Source organism: Fundulus heteroclitus, chromosome 13, assembly GCF_011125445.2.
Source record: "Fundulus heteroclitus isolate FHET01 chromosome 13, MU-UCD_Fhet_4.1, whole genome shotgun sequence".
NCBI classification, from domain to species: domain Eukaryota; kingdom Metazoa; phylum Chordata; class Actinopteri; order Cyprinodontiformes; family Fundulidae; genus Fundulus; species Fundulus heteroclitus.
The window spans coordinates 37,374,700-37,390,383 of record NC_046373.1 but is presented as its reverse complement, the minus strand read 5'-3'; the positions used below and the strand labels follow the sequence as shown (position 1 = coordinate 37,390,383).

Genomic DNA, 15,684 nt, shown 5'->3' with positions numbered 1-15,684 from the left:
TCATCATCCATCCATCATCCATCCATCCGTTCATTCATCTATCCATCCATTCATCCATCCATCCATCCATCTGTTCATCCATCTGTTCATCCATCCATCCGTCCATCTGCCCATCCATCCATCCATCCATCCATCCATCCATCATCCATCCATCATTCATCCATCATCCATCCATCCATCCATCCATCCATCCATCCATCATCCATCCATCCATCCGTCCATCCATCCATCCATCCATCCGTCCATCCATCTACCATCTGTCCATCCATCCATCCATCCATCCAGTCAACCATCCATCTGTTCATCAATCCATCAATCCATCCATCCATCCATCCATCATCCATCCATCTGTTCATCCATCTGTTCATCCATCCATTCATCCATCCATCCATCCATCCATCCATCCATCCATCCATTCATCATTCGTCCATCCACAATTCTCCCAGTCATGTATAAATCTCACCAGTGTGAAAGATAAACTATTAACCATTCATAACATTGGTTGACCTCAACAGAAAGAATAACTTCTATTTTTTTTATTATTAGTTCAACTGCAGTCATGTCTTGATGACATCAAAAGCTGGATGACTTTAAATTTCCTGCATTTAAATTCAGACAAGACAGAAGTTGTAATCTTTGGGCCAGAGTCTTCAAAAAATAAACTTCTTAATCAATCACTTAATCTGGATGGCATTAACTTGGCCTCTGGTAATAAAGTTAAAAATCTTGGTGTTATTTTTGACCAAGACATGTCATTTAAATCCCATATTAAACAGGTTTCCAGAGTTTCCTTTTTTCACCTCAGGAATATCGCCAAAATTAGAAACATTCTGTCCAGGAGTGATGCTGAAAAACTAGTCCATGCATTTGTTACTTCAAGGCTGGACTATTGTAATTCTTTACTATCAGGAATTCCACAAAATGCAGTTCAAAGCCTTCAGCTGATCCAAAATGCTGCAGCAAGAGTTCTGATGAAAATCAACAAGAGGGATCATATTTCTCCAATTTTAGCTTCCCTTCATTGGCTTCCTGTTAATTCAAGAATATAATTTAAAATTCACCTTCTAACGTATAAAGCCCTTAATAATCAAGCTCCATCATATATCAGAGCTCTGATTACCCCGTATGTTCCTAACAGAGCACTTCGCTCTCAGACTGCAGGTCTGCTGGTGGTTCCTAGAGTCTCTAAAAGTAGAATGGGAGGCAGATCCTTTAGCTATCAGGCTCCTCTCCTGTGGAACCAACTCCCAGTTTTGGTCCGTGAGGCAGACACCCCGTCTACTTTTAAGACTAATCTTAAAACTTTCCTTTGTGACAAAGCTTCTAGTCAGAGTGGCTCATGTTACCCTGAGCTATCTCTATAGTTATGCTGCTATAGGCTTAGGCTGCTGGAGGACATCAGGGTCTATTTCTCTCTCTCTGCTGAGTTCTCCTACTGCTCTCCAATCTGCATTGTTTGTTGTTATTCCAGCTTTTAACTTTTTGTTCTCTGTCATTTTTCTCTTCATAGAAGGTACACCTGGTCTGGCGTTCTGTTAGCTGTGACATCATCAGGGGAGGCAGATCATCCTCTATTACCATCTAACATAGAAAGTACTCCTGGGTCAATGTGAGCTTCTGTGCTTTCTGTGTCTCTGCTCTGTCTTCTCTACCATAGAAAGTACTCCTGGGTCAATGTGAGCTTCTGAGCTTTCTGTGTCTCTGCTCTGTCTTCTCTACCATAGAAAGTACTCCTGGGTCAATGTGAGCTTCTGTGCTTTCTGTGTCTCTGCTCTGTCTTCTCTAACATAGAAAGTACTCCTGGGTCAATGTGAGCTTCTGTGCTTTCTGTGTCTCTGCTCTGTCTTCTCTAAGCCCCAGTGGGTGGAGGCAGATGAGCGTTCACACTGAGCCTGGTTCTGGTTCTGCTGGAGGTTCTCCTCCCTGTTAAAGGGGAGTTTTCCTCTCCACTGTCGCTTCATGCATGCTCAGTATGAGGGATTGCTGCAAAGCCATCAACAATGCAGACGACTGTCCACTGTGGCTCTACGCTCTTTCAGGAGGAGTGAATGCTGCTTGGAGAGACTTGATGCAACCTGCTGGGTTTCCTTAGAGAGGAAACTTTCTGCGTCTCTGCGTACCTTCAGGTTGCCCTTGGTGGTGAACGCTCTCCCGCAGACGGAGCAGACGAAGGGCTTCTCTCCGGTGTGCGTGCGCTCGTGGATCTGCAGGGCGCTGGCAGAAGAGAAGTTCTTCCCGCAGGCGTTGCAGTTGTGCTGCTTCGGCGTCCGCCTGGGAAGCGCCGGGCCGAGCAGAGAGGTGACGCCGGGGCTGCCGGGGGTCGGGTAGGCCGCAGAGACGTGCACGCTGAACGGAGCCGGCGGCGGCTGCGCTTCCATCACGCCGTTCAGTGGACCCTGCCCGGTAACTTCAGCTTTGATGGAGCTGGATGGAGAACAGGAGATCCGGCTGGAGATGCTCTGATCAGCAGCTGGAAGCAAAGAGCAAACAGTGAGAAGACGCTGATCCCAGGGAGCTTAACTAAAGCAGACAGGAAACTAGCTCACCTCGGTCCCGGGTCAGCTGGAAGGACACGCTGTACGGACTCTCCTCCTGCATGAAGGCTTTGCCAGGATCTTGTGCTGATGTTGGAGACTGGGGCTGCTCTCTCTTCACCGAAGCAGCCAGAAGCTGCTGGCCGTCCGGCGTGTTGACGGCCAGGCCTTCAGAGACGCTTTGTAGAGGAGATGTTCCTGCATTAGGAGAACAGGAGGACTCGGACACCTGGGGGCTGTTTCTGCTGCTGCTCTCCACAGTTTTCTCTGCTAGGAGCTCCTCCGCGCCCAGCAGGCTGCTGTCTCTGGGTTTCACAGAGAAGCCGTGGTTCAGACCCGCTGACGTGTCCGTCAGCCTCACCTGGCTCTGCAGAGCCGCTGCGCCTGACGACACACAGTCTGGAGGCGGGTTGACGTCGTCCTCCATGTTTTCTTCCTCCTCGTCCTCCTCCTCGTCCTCCATGGAGACGTCCCCTGTCAGCTCGTTGCTGCTGAGGCGCTCGTAGCTGTCGGTTCCGTCGGAGATCCGGCCGACCATGTGCAGACGGATGTGCTGCTGCAGAGCCACGGCGTCGCTGAGCTTCTCCTCACAGATCGGGCATGCGTGCTGGAGCCGGGCGGGGGGGCTTTCTCGGTGCACGGCCACGTGGGTCTTCAGGTTCCCCTTGGTGCTGAAGGCCCGGCCGCACAGCTTGCACTTGAAGGGCCTCTCGCCGGTGTGGACGCGGTAGTGCATGCGCAGCGCGCTCTGGCAGCTGAGGACGCGGTGGCACAGCACGCACTGGTTGGGGTCTGCCATCTTCTTGTCGATGTTCTCCACCAGCTGCTGCAGCTTGGAGGTTTCAGACGTTTGCAGGGAGTCTGTGAACGGTAGGATGGGGGAGCTGGAGGCGCTGGGTTCTGGTGTGGTGGCCCGGCTGGGCGGCTCGTTGACCGGGTCGGCTCTGGGTGACAGCGTGCAGCTCTGAGGCAGCTGCGCTTCGCCTGTTTTCAGTATTTTGGAGGCGTCGGTCTCTGAAACGGGAGGGAAAGCCGCCTCGCCGCCTCGGTGGGCCGGTGGATCAGACGCGCATTCGCCAGGAGCCGCCTGGTAGGGAGACTTCACCGACGCCGTCACGCTCACCGGGTCGTCAGAGCCTCCGATCCTGGGAACGGCGGAGGAAAGCGGCGGGGCCACAGTGGCAGGAAGCGTTGCTACAACCGGCTTGGTGTCCAGCCAGGAGGAGACGGGTTTCTCTGGAGGGACAGACATGCCGTAGGGAATGCCAGAGCTGGTCGGCACATTGTCCAGGTACTCCGGCACAGGGAACGGGTTCATCTGGACGTGAGGATACTTGTCCTTGTGCCTCTGGAAGTGAACCTTCAGGTTGCCCTTGGTGGAGAAGCGGTTGCCGCAGATGTTGCACTTGAAGGGCCGCTCCCCCGTGTGGGAGCGCAGGTGGATCTGCAGCGCGCTGTCGCTGCCAAACACTTTGGCGCAGAAGCGACATTTGTGCTTGAAGAAGGGTTCCTCTGGGCCGGGCTTTGCGTCAAACAGAGACGCGCCTTTGCGCTGCTTCATCAGGGCCACCAGCGGGTCGAGTGCGCTGGCCGTGGCTGCGATGCTGGCCAGGGGGTTGGGGAAGATGACGCCGCTGGGGGGGCTCTGAGGTAGAAACGGCAGGCCGGAGGAAGAGCTGAGGAGGCCGGCCTGTGGCAGGGAGCCGTTTGAGGCGCTGTAGGGAGGCGGCAGCGTGGAGAGGGGCGAGGTGGCGCTGTCTGCCGGCGCGAACGTGGACTGTCCACGGAAAGTCTGAGAGGGGACACTCTGCGGCTTTTCCAGCACAGAGGGCAAAGACGCCTGTCCGTTAACGGAGGAGGGCGTCGTTCCCGACAGAGGCAGGACGGGAGGAGGGAGGAGTCCTGGGTTGGAGGCCAGAGGCGCAGACCTGGACGCCGGCTTTGATGCCGCCTGCGTGGGCTGCCGGTTCATGACAGCGACCTGGCTGCAGATCTGCTCGATGAGCTGCAGCTGGTGGACCTGCTGCTGCTGCAGAGCCAGCAGGTGCTCCAGGATCACCGGGATGGCGGCTGAAGCTGCCGTCCCGCCCAGGCCGCTGCTTCTGACCCCCTGGGAGAACTGGGCCACGGCCACCCTGGTGCTGTGGAGGATCTCCAGCGTAACGTTGGTGCTCGGCATCCTGTAGGCCGCGGACGCCGGAGAGGCCGCGGGATCGGAGGAATCTGGAGGCGGAGGGCTGGAAGCGCTGCACGGGGACGCCTCCAGCTCCATCCCTTCGTCCCACTCCCTCCCTTCTTCTAAAGGACCCAGACTGTCGTTGTCGTTGGTCAGCTCGAAGAGGCCGTCTGTGGACTCAGCTGCAGAGGAGCCGCTGGACGCTACGCTGGGCACCGGAGAGGGCCGGCCTGGAGGCTCCTCAGGAAGACTGTCCTTCATGATGAGCACCATGGGATCCTCGGTGCAGACGCTGCGGTGCTGGTTCAGCTCAGCCCAAGAGAAGAACTGAGCAGAACATCTGGCACAGACGTGTGTTTCCTCACTGCTGCTGCTGCATCCTGCATCGGCCTCCACAGCTGCACCAACAGCTCCTGAGGAGGGAAAACAGAAGTCATTGTTCATCACAAGGACGTGTTTTCCTTTCTGGGTTTCCTGATGTCCTCCAGCAGCCTAAGCCTATAGCAGCATAACTATAGAGGTAGCTCAGGGTAACATGAGCCACTCTGACTAGAAGCTTTGTCACAAAGGAAAGTTTTAAGATTAGTCTTAAAAGTAGACGGGGTGTCTGCCTCACGGACCAAAACTGGGAGTTGGTTCCACAGGAGAGGAGCCTGATAGCTAAAGGATCTGCCTCCCATTCTACTTTTAGAGACTCTAGGAACCACCAGCAGACCTGCAGTCTGAGAGCGAAGTGCTCTGTTAGGAACATACGGGGTAATCAGAGCTCTGATATATGATGGAGCTTGATTATTAAGGGCTCTATACATTAGAAGGAGAATTTTAAATTCTATTCTTGATTTAACAGGAAGTACCATCAAACTCCCTGAGGCCTGAGATCAAACGTCCAACAAGGACAGTTACAGAAAAGATAAATTCATCTGCTCTGAATGTTTTCAGGACAGGTTACTGGAGTAAAACCGATCAGATCTGAGACCAGCGGCACCAAAACTGAAGGTTTTCCATAGTTTTCCTGAAAAGCGGGGAAAGAACTCAACATGGAGGCTCCTAGAAGTTAAGGATGCTGATGCTTTTCTGTCTGGATCTGCTCTGTTTCCTGTTTTCCCCTTCGGTCCAACAGACCCGCTGAATCATGCTGGATAAAACATGCTGACTCAGCATTTTTACATCTCAGCCATGTCTAAGGACATAAATAGGCTCTGAAGTCCTGAATGTTTCCATGCAAGCTGGACTTTTCTAACAGGACTTAGTGGGAATGATGCAGGAAAATTTACCATTAACGGGTTTGGGGGGTTCAAAGTTTCCCTAAACTAGATTTTTGGGACCTTTGTGATTAGAAACAGATTTAGTGAATAATCTGTGGAACATCAGGAGTTTTTAGCGTTGCTCTGATGTTTCTACTGAAAGACAAAGACATTGATTCATTTTTCTCACTTTCTCCATTTTTCATAAGTTAGCATTAAAGTTTTCATAAATTAAGAGATTAAAGTTTAATATGGGCTGGTGTTGCAAATTAGACTTTTTACAACAGAAGCTTTGATACTGGTTTTAAATCATAGTTGTTTCATTCCATACTTTCTTATGCAGACCTTTAATTACCTGAGAAACAAAACTCTGCAGATTTAAAATGTTTGATAGTTTCTTCCCAGCTGAATGCCAGAGGGCCAAACTCCAGTTCAATTATAATTTACTCGTCTGAATTCTACATCTGCTCCTGACAAATAAACATAAATAAACTGATGGTTTTTCTTTCTGCCAGCCATAGTTCTAAACTCTGCAGCTTTTTTAATGCTGAAGCGCAAACATTAGTGGTTAAAGTTTATCATGGAAACGCTCAAAGCTGCAGAGGACCAGGGAACAACTAATCGGCATAAATAAAGGTTTACTTTAGTACAACAGTTCAGAACTAAATGATTTTTATCCTCATTTAGTGAGAAAAAGAAGTTCTGAATATTTTACAGCTGATCCAACATTTCTGCACATTTATCAGACAACGCTTTTATTGGCTGCTTTAAACTTGGAGACGCAGGTTTTCCAAAACTCCTGATTCTTGTTTCTTTCATCCAAAAAATTAAATCTTCCTGTTTTCTTTTCTGGGTCGTCAGTTTGGACCCTTTATAGCCGCTTGGTTCTGCGTCCCTCGGTGCAGAAATCGCCTCCCAAACTGAAGGTTTGTTGCAGCCGATGAACACCGAGGTCACTCTGTTCATTATAGGGTGAACAAAAAACACTTTTTTATATCATTTAGGTTTTTAAAAAAAACTGGGTGAGGATCATTATTTGGAAACATTTTCCAGTTTCTACGTTACTCTTTTAAACGTTTAATGAGAAAAGTACTAAATTTATAAGATTTTCTTGTAAAAAAAAAAAATGAAATAATGTTTTCTAAGTTGTTTTCAAAATGGTAAATTGTGTTTATTTCTTATGATAATTATAGTTTGTTATATATCAGCTTCCCAGCGTTACACTGGACCTTCCTACACAATGTTTGAGTAAAAAACACTTATTTCAAAGTTTTAATTTTTAAAACCCAACATGTGCAGCAGCAGCAGCAGCAGCAGCAGCAGCGGTGCGGGGGTCACACTTAGAGGAGCGATAACAAAGCGTTTTAACCCACCGATGTTAATAATCATCCCCAAAAATCAATGCAGTGATCTGACATCCCAACTGTGCATTCAGACACGTAATGAAATCTGAGGCTCTGCATTGATTTCCAGAGCATTTATATAACTCAGTGTGCAGATCATGTAAAGAGACGCAGATTTAAGACCTTTTTGTTGTTTAATGATCCAAAACGACGCTTCAGGTTGTTTTTGGGACCTGGATGATTTTACGAGGCGTTCTGTTTTATTCCCAGGGCTGTGGTCCTGCTGCAGGAACATCGGCTGACCCGAGTCTTAGAAACATCCCCGGGTTTAGATGTTTTGTTTCTTTAGATACCGTTACGTCTCATCGGCTGAGGCTAAACGCAGAGAAAGCTCTAAGCTCTGGACTCCCTGGTGTGCATCCGTTCTTTGGTCCTTTCAGTTTCAACATCTTTGTCTCACTCCGTCGTTTATGCCTGCTGCTGATTACTGGAGATTTCTGACCACGTTTCATGGTTTCTCTGTGGAGGTCCTTGCTTCATGTTCTGCCACTTTAAAACTCAGGGTTTAGGAGAAAAAGGAGAAAATGTGAGCTGGTGTGTAGTTTTCTTTAATCCTGGAAGGTTTCAGAGGAAAAGTGATTTAATGTCAGCGTGTTCATGTAAAATAAGGTTTAATCAGTGGGTCAGCAATCAACTCAGACTGAGTTAAAAATGGAGTAAGTTGGTTAAAAATCCCAGTTTTCCACAGCAGAGCGAAATCAGAGCTGAGCTGCGACTTCTGCTTAAAAGTTAAACTCATGGGGGGAAACAATCAGAGTTCTGGTGTCTCTGGGTGGGTGGTCCGAACACACTTTCACTGTTTCAGCTCCGGATTTTCTCTCCGCTCTTTGGGATTCGCATCCAAGGAAAACAAAGAGGAGATCAGGTTGGATTTTAGTCTTTAACTCCAGATCCACGGTTACCAGGAATCTGTTTAAAACCGTCGTCCTCATCCGCTGCCGCCGGTCAGGCCCAGCAGACCCGTTTATGGAGAAGACGACATCGCCAGGCTGCAGCAGGGGAGCAGACGGGCTCCGGGCTCGGCATGTGACCCCTGGGCTTCAGAGGGCCACGCTTCACACGCACTAATTGTATTCTGATCCGGACACGGACCACTTGCCCTTCTCAGGGTGAGGCTGACAGAGGTTAAGTCAGCGGGCTCAATCAAAGCCGTCACAGAGCGGCTGCCTCCTGCAGGGCCGAGCGGAGGCCCCCGCCGCGCACCGAGGCCCTCCTCGTCCCACAAATCAAGATGTTAGATGTGATTCTGGAGCGCTGAGAAACGCAGGTTATGGTCCATAAATTACAAAAACTAACTTCTGAATGAGTGAAGAGAAACAAATATAAATACAGCAAAATTATCCAGAAGTAATTATTAGAAAGGACGACTAAAAGATTTAAAAACTGTTTGCTTCATTAAGCAGATGAATCAAAATGAGTCACACAAAAAAAAATAGACCTAAAGCAGCGAGTTAAATATAATTGTTGTGAATTTGCCTTCAGATTAAAAGTTGAAAATAAGAATCAGGCTTTAAAACGTTGAGACCAATAAAATAGAATAAAAAGCCCAAAAATGAAAATTATTAGAAATATTGATAATTTATAATTGGTGAGATTTTTTGTGTAGTTAAACAGTTTCAATGGTTTTTGATTTGAATTTTATTTTGTTCATGCTTTTGTGTGAGATCATATTTATTAGTCAACATCAGAAAACTATTTTTAGTTTTCAGAAATAAAACATTTGCTTGTTCACATTTTAACAATTTAATATTTATAGATGTTCTCCAGCTTCAGCCCCAGAAACAGCGATAATGCCAAATTAAAATTTATATATATATTTTAATTATTTCAACTTAATTCGGTTTAAATTTTGTTGTTGACGATTAATTCCCAAATTAATAAATGTTAAATTAGGAAATCTGAAGAAACGAGGTTTTTTGGGGGGAAAACTTTAAAACTAACTGATAACTAGTTTTAATCGTCGCGTCCTTCGCAGCAGAAACCTTTTGCACCGCCGCCTGACCTCCTGCCCCGCAGCCGCCCGCCACCTACCCGTCCTGCAGCGCGCTGCGCTCCGGCTCGCCCCTTCCTCCTCCGCCGCCTCCTCTTCCTCTGAGCGGAGCTGCTGCGGCTTGGCTTGCTTTCGGCGGGACATGCTGAGCTCTTCGCCGCCTCCCGCCGGACCATCTACGAGCGGAGACTGGGAGCCGTCATGGGCAGCGGGGTCGGTGAAATAGGCTGCGCGCTCGGCGGCTGATGTGCAGATTGCGCATGTCAGTGTAATTATGATGGAGGGGGGATCATTGCAGCTGCCCTGCGGTGGGTGATTGGCTGCAGTCCATCCAGCTCACAGCAGATATTGAAATGAGGGTTTGATCATAATTAGTTCACTTCCTGTCCGGTGCGCGGCGGATTTTACGCACGGCTCCGCGCAGCGCCGACCCGGTTCATTCCGGGCTGAACCCGAACTCCTCAGCGGGTCATCCCTCTGTGTTGGTTCTGTGTCCCTGAAGTTCGGCTGGATCTCCTCCTCTGAGCTCCTTCAGCCAAACTGGACGCAGCGCTTAAGGCGCTTCTCTTGGATCCGGCTCGGTTGGATCTTTTTCCCAGAACGATATTCCCAGGTGAACCCGACCGAGACCGGACTTTCCTTTAAGCCCGGTGAGAAATGAATCGGAAGGAGTTGGTTTGTTTCTTCCACACCAGATTTCACCTGGTCTGAGGCGTGCGTAAAGAGTGTGGCTCAGGTCGCCGGAGGATCCCGTCTCAGACTGGAGGCTGTGGGAAGTGAGGCTCCGGCGCTGCTCGCTGCCCCCGCCTCCGGTCCATCATTAGAGGCTGTGAGGCCGCCTGCGATAGGCTGCTGCCTGGTGCTGGAGCCTCCGCTGTGCTGGTCACCAACTCCCACCATTGGCCTCCTTAACCTGAATGTGGCCCAATTCTGCGAGGCCGGTTTAATTAGAAGCTGCGGGACGTCTGAACATCAAAAGTTGTAAAAAATATTAATAAATATAATGTGTGTGTGTGTGTGTGTGTGTGTGTGTGTGTGTGTGTGTGTGTGTGTGTGTGTGTGTGTGTGTGTGTGTGTGTGTGTGTGTGTGTGTGCATTGCGCAGATTGGGTCATGCATAAAAAACTGAACCTCCATGTTTTCAGGTTGAGAGCCTAGCCAAAGTTTTCACACCGCTGTAACTTTTCCACAGCTACAAACTAGAATGCATCATTTTACTGAGGATTAATGTGACAAACTGACACAATGTATCTGCCCAGTGGAAGGAAGATGATGCATTATGCTCAGAATATTTACACACACATAAAATAATAATAATAAAAAAATAAATACACCATAAAGCGTTGATGTCTGAATTGCTTTTCTGCCCCCTGAGTCAATATTTTGCAGAACCTCTGGCTGCTGGTCTTCTGCAGCCTCCAACAGGTTCTCACTGTCCTGGATTCAGCTCCATCCCATCAGCTCTGACCTGCTTCCCTGACCCACAGCATGATGCTGCCACCACCATGCTTCCATTTAGGGATGTCGTTTATGGTAATGTGAAGCTTTCAGCCACACATGGCACATTATTTGTTGGCCAGAATGTTCAGCTTTGGTCGCCTCTGGTCGGAGCTCCTTCTTCTAAATCAGGAGTCGCCAACCTTTTTCAAACGGAGAGCAACGAAGGGCAACCAGTACTGACCGCTGAACAAGAAGAGTCAGAGTTAACTTTATGTAAAACAAACATATATTTCATGCTTTGTTGTAGACATTGTGGTTTTAAAATCTATATAAATGCAGGTGAATAAACAGGAAGAATAACGGAATAAAATAAAGTTTTAGTTGCAGCTCACAGGTGAATTTTTTAGAACAGGCTCATGGCCCCACATGTAGTCCCCAGGGGCCGCTAGGTGCCCGCGGGCCCCATGTTGGTGACCCCTGATCCAGATGTTTGCTCTGTCTCTTACATGGCTAAGTTGTGGCTAAACTGCCAACAGGGTTTCCTTTTATTACTTTTCCACAAAGGTCAGATTTATAGAGAACACTATCAATAGTGGACAGATACTCCCACCTGAGCTGCTGGTCTCTGCAGCTCCTCCAGAGCCACCATGGTCCTCCTGCTTCTCTGATCAATGCTCTCCTGGTCCAGCCTGTCAGTCCAGGTGGACGTCCATGTCCTGGTAGGTCTGCAGGTGGTCCATCCTCTCTCCAGGTCCACATGATGATCAGAACTCTGGGAGGTTCTGTAGAACCGGACCTGCTGGAAACTGGACCAGAACCTCCGCCCTGACCCGTCTGCTGGGCTCCATGTTCTACAGGAAGCTGGTTGTTTGTTAAAAGCAACAATTGAGTAATCATGTACTTAAAAATGTATTTAACACAACAAACATTTTTATGCGTAAACTGGAAATGAAATGTTAACATAAGGCGGACAAGAGAGAACCAACTCATCTGTTCTTTACTATTTTTATTGGTTCTGTTTCTATCTGATCTTTTTGGTGTTCAATGCGCATAAATAATACTAAATTGCAAAAGATGTTAACAACCCGATGGTGACAGGTTCTTGTGCCATGAACATAAGTAAGTTGAGATGTCTGGTTTGTACATTTGATTTGAGAAAGTTGAAAGTTGTAGAGGAACTAAACCAGAATCCTGGGGAACGCCTCTGTGTTTCCACTTCAAACACAGGAGAGATTAGTGGGTAAGTAAGCTTTATTTATAGAGCACCTTTCACAGGATAGAAAACACAAAGTGCTTCACAATAAAAACAAGACAAGATAAAAACGTGCATAAAACAGCAGAACTGCAACATCACAACATAAAACTAGTTAAAAGTCAGTCAGAACAAGTGCTTCAGCTGCTTCTAAAAGGGCTAGCAGAGTCCAGACAGACTAAAGATCAAGGCAACGCCTGAAATTAGTTCCTGGAACCACTAACAGCTTTCAATTCATTTCAACTTTATTTATATAGCGCCAATTCATGATACACATCATCTAAAGGTTCTTTCCAAAGTCAGACTCCATCAGATCCTCCAGGTTGGTGAGAAAGTTTCCTCTCTAAGGAAACCCAGCAGGTTGCATCAAGTCTCTCCAAGCAGCATTCACTCCTCCTGAAAGAGCGTAGAGCCACAGTGGACAGTCGTCTGCATTGTTGATGGCTTTGCAGCAATCCCTCATACTGAGCATGCATGAAGCGACAGTGGAGAGGAAAACTCCCCTTTAACAGGGAGGAGAACCTCCAGCAGAACCAGAACCAGGCTCAGTGTGAACGCTCATCTGCCTCCACCCACTGGGGCTTAGAGAAGACAGAGCAGAGACACAGAAAGCACAGAAGCTCACATTGACCCAGGAGTACTTTCTATGTTAGAGAAGACAGAGCAGAGACACAGAAAGCTCAGAAGCTCACATTGACCCAGGAGTACTTTCTATGTTAGAGAAGACAGAGCAGAGACACAGAAAGCTCAGAAGCTCACATTGACCCAGGAGTACTTTCTATGTTAGAGAAGACAGAGCAGAGACACAGAAAGCTCAGAAGCTCACATTGACCCAGGAGTACTTTCTATGTTAGATGGTAATAGAGGATGATCTGCCTCCCCTGATGATGTCACAGCTAACAGAACACCAGACCAGGTGTACCTTCTATGAAGAGAAAAAAAAGTTAAAAGCCAAAATAACAACAAACAATGCAGATTGGAGAGCAGTAGGAGAACTCAACAGAGAGAGAGAAATAGACCCTGACGTCCTCCAGCAGCCTAAGCCTATAGCAGCATAACTATAGAGGTAGCTCAGGGTAACATGAGCCACTGGAGGATCTCAACCTACGAGAAGGAGAACATGGTTGTAAAAGGTTGGTGATATAAACTGGTCACTCAGGGCTCTACAAGTAAAGACTAAGATGTTAAAATTAACTCTAAAATGTACCGTAGCCAATGTAAAGAGATTAAATCTGGGTTAATGTTCTGTCTCTTTATCGCAGCACGTTCTGCACTAACTGCAGACGGCCGAGATGTTTCTTAATCAGAGGTATAAAAAGGCTGTTAGTTAAGACGAGATGAAATAAAAGCATGAATAATCATCTCTAATTCAGCTTTTGACACCAAAGTTCAAAGCTTAGAGATATTTCTTAGCAGAAAGAAGCATTTTGTGATTAATCTGTGAGAATGACACTGGAGAATGATGGCGAGGTTTCTGAGGCCTGGTTTGACACCGGAGGCCAAAACACTCAGAAAGTTCTTAATTTCTGTAAGTTGGTTAAACAGGAGATGTGATGCATTTGTGATCAATTAAGCAGCAACAGGCAGTGACGGGATGTTTGTGTTGTTTTCACCTCATCTTCACTAAACAGGTCAACATAAACACAGCTGCCATGTTGGATGTGTGCTTTCAAAGCGTGTAATAAAATCCCTGGTGATATTCGTCCAGTCACGCTGTAGCTCCATCAAAGCTGAGAGAGGACCAGGAGAGCTGAGCACCCCCCCCCCCCCCCCCCCACCAGGCTTTGTTCCCTAACTTGTAATTATGTGGTATTAAAAGATGCAGCTGGGGGCGGACAGAATCAGCTGCTGGTAATTGCAGTTACTACACAGCGGCCGGCATCGATCGGCCTGTCTGCTGCTCTCCTGCTATGAAGAGATAAGGAGGTCCTCTCCTGCTGGAATATCATTTCTCCTGACCTATCCGCTCTCCACAGACTTATGATGAATAGCCGCGGCGTCCAGGAGTGCTTATCTGGAAACTCGACCCTCCTTGATTCGATATTGATTCTTTGTAAGGGGTGTTGCTCCGCACAATCACACCACTAACTTCTTGTTGGTGATCTCCTCCAGATCCCTCCAGACTCCTGGAGCATCGACTGCCAGAGGAAGAAAGGACTCGCTTTGATGGAGTCCAGGTGATCAGCGGAGCTTTGATTTCAGGTTACGGGGGGTTTGCTTCTTTATGAGATGTTTTTGCTCCATAAAATAAAAGCTGCTTTATTCTTTATGTGAGGGTGGGAGCAGCGGGGGGTTAGTTGTGTGTGCAGGAATGTGAGCTTCTGTGACGCAGCGTCAGGCGTTAAGGTAACGGCCGGCTGACCAGAGAGACCGTCTGCAGAAAGTTTGGAGGACTTGCTCAGGTACCCTGACAGACTTTTGCTCTGCAGGACAACCTTTAGTCCCTCAGGATTTAGCAAGACCCTTTAATTGGTTTTCCAAACCTAATTAACATTTCAATGTTTAGATTTGAAATCACAGAATTTGTGCAGAGATCCAGGAGGTCCTGTTGGTCAGATGTTTCTGGATCCATTTTAAAGGTTTCCTCACCTAGCAGAGGATGAAACCTTCACTGCATTCAAGGCAAATAAATTAAACCAAGAATTTGTTCTAATTCTAGACGTTTACCTGTTTTTGTTGAGATCTTCTGGGTTTGGTCCATTTTAGGGCTTTTATTTATTATCTTTCAGCTGTTCTTATTGTATCGGTTTGCTGGTTTTCACAATTTATACAGAACACACTAAAACACTCATGGCAGATTATTTTAGCCTCTGTGTGAGGAAGGCTTGTGCAACAGGACCTGGACCTCCTTCAGAAACCCTTTCAGCTCAGGTCTTTGCTAGTTAACATTTAGGTAAAAATGTAAATTATTTCCACAATTCTCCAAAATGGCGTAATTAAAAACCTTTATTATTGCATCATTCAAATTCAATTCGGCGGAGGAGGAAGGGGTCAAATTCAAACCACATTTCCTCTGGTGTTGTGATAATTTATCTGATCTTTACACTGCAAAAAAGGGAAATAAAAGTAAGGAAACTTTTCTTAAAATGAGTATATGTTGTTGATTTTAGCTGATAAATGAGATTATCTGCCAGTGGAATGAATAATAATTAGATTTACTGCACGTGAAATAAGATGATGGGGGTGATTTGTTTTTATTTTAAGAGCAAAAATCTTATTTCTTTGGGAGATCATTTAAGTTTGCAGCTCAAATTAAGGACAATACACTAATTTCTAGAAAACTTTACTTTTACTTCCTTTTATGCAGTTTCACAGATTCTCCATCAGATCGGAGTCAAGACTCTGGCTTTTTAAATTAAAATATCACTAAATCTGCCAGGAGTGTGAATAATATCTGGCTTGACTGTAACTTTGATATATTTTTTAGTATTTTAGGTTTTAAATGTTGTTTTCTGTTATTTTTAGTTCTGCTCGTCATGTTCTGATCCGTTTCCTGAACTGTTTTCGGTTCTTGGACATTTGAACACAGCCTGATCTGAACTTTTATCTTCATCAGATGTTTTAGATGAAGCTGAGTTGTTTTCATCAAATAAATGCATGAAGCTGTTTCAGGTTTGAGGATTGGAGACTTTAAAATGTTTTTTAC

General features: G+C 46.9%; 1 protein-coding gene across 1 annotated transcript in view; it reads right to left on the bottom strand.

The window, feature by feature from the left end:
- Positions 1–10,135, bottom strand: part of LOC105916912 (sal-like protein 3) — a 13,133-nt gene extending 2,998 nt beyond the window's left edge. Inside the window, exons 1-3 of the mRNA XM_021310042.2 lie at positions 9,389–10,135; positions 2,547–5,123; positions 2,121–2,470 (exon numbers count right to left, since the gene is read on the bottom strand). Coding sequence (XP_021165717.2) covers positions 2,121–2,470; positions 2,547–5,123; positions 9,389–9,491 — 3,030 coding nt within the window. The 5' untranslated portion in view covers positions 9,492–10,135. The remainder of the gene's footprint in view (positions 1–2,120; positions 2,471–2,546; positions 5,124–9,388) is intronic.
- Positions 10,136–15,684: the final 5,549 nt, after the last annotated feature.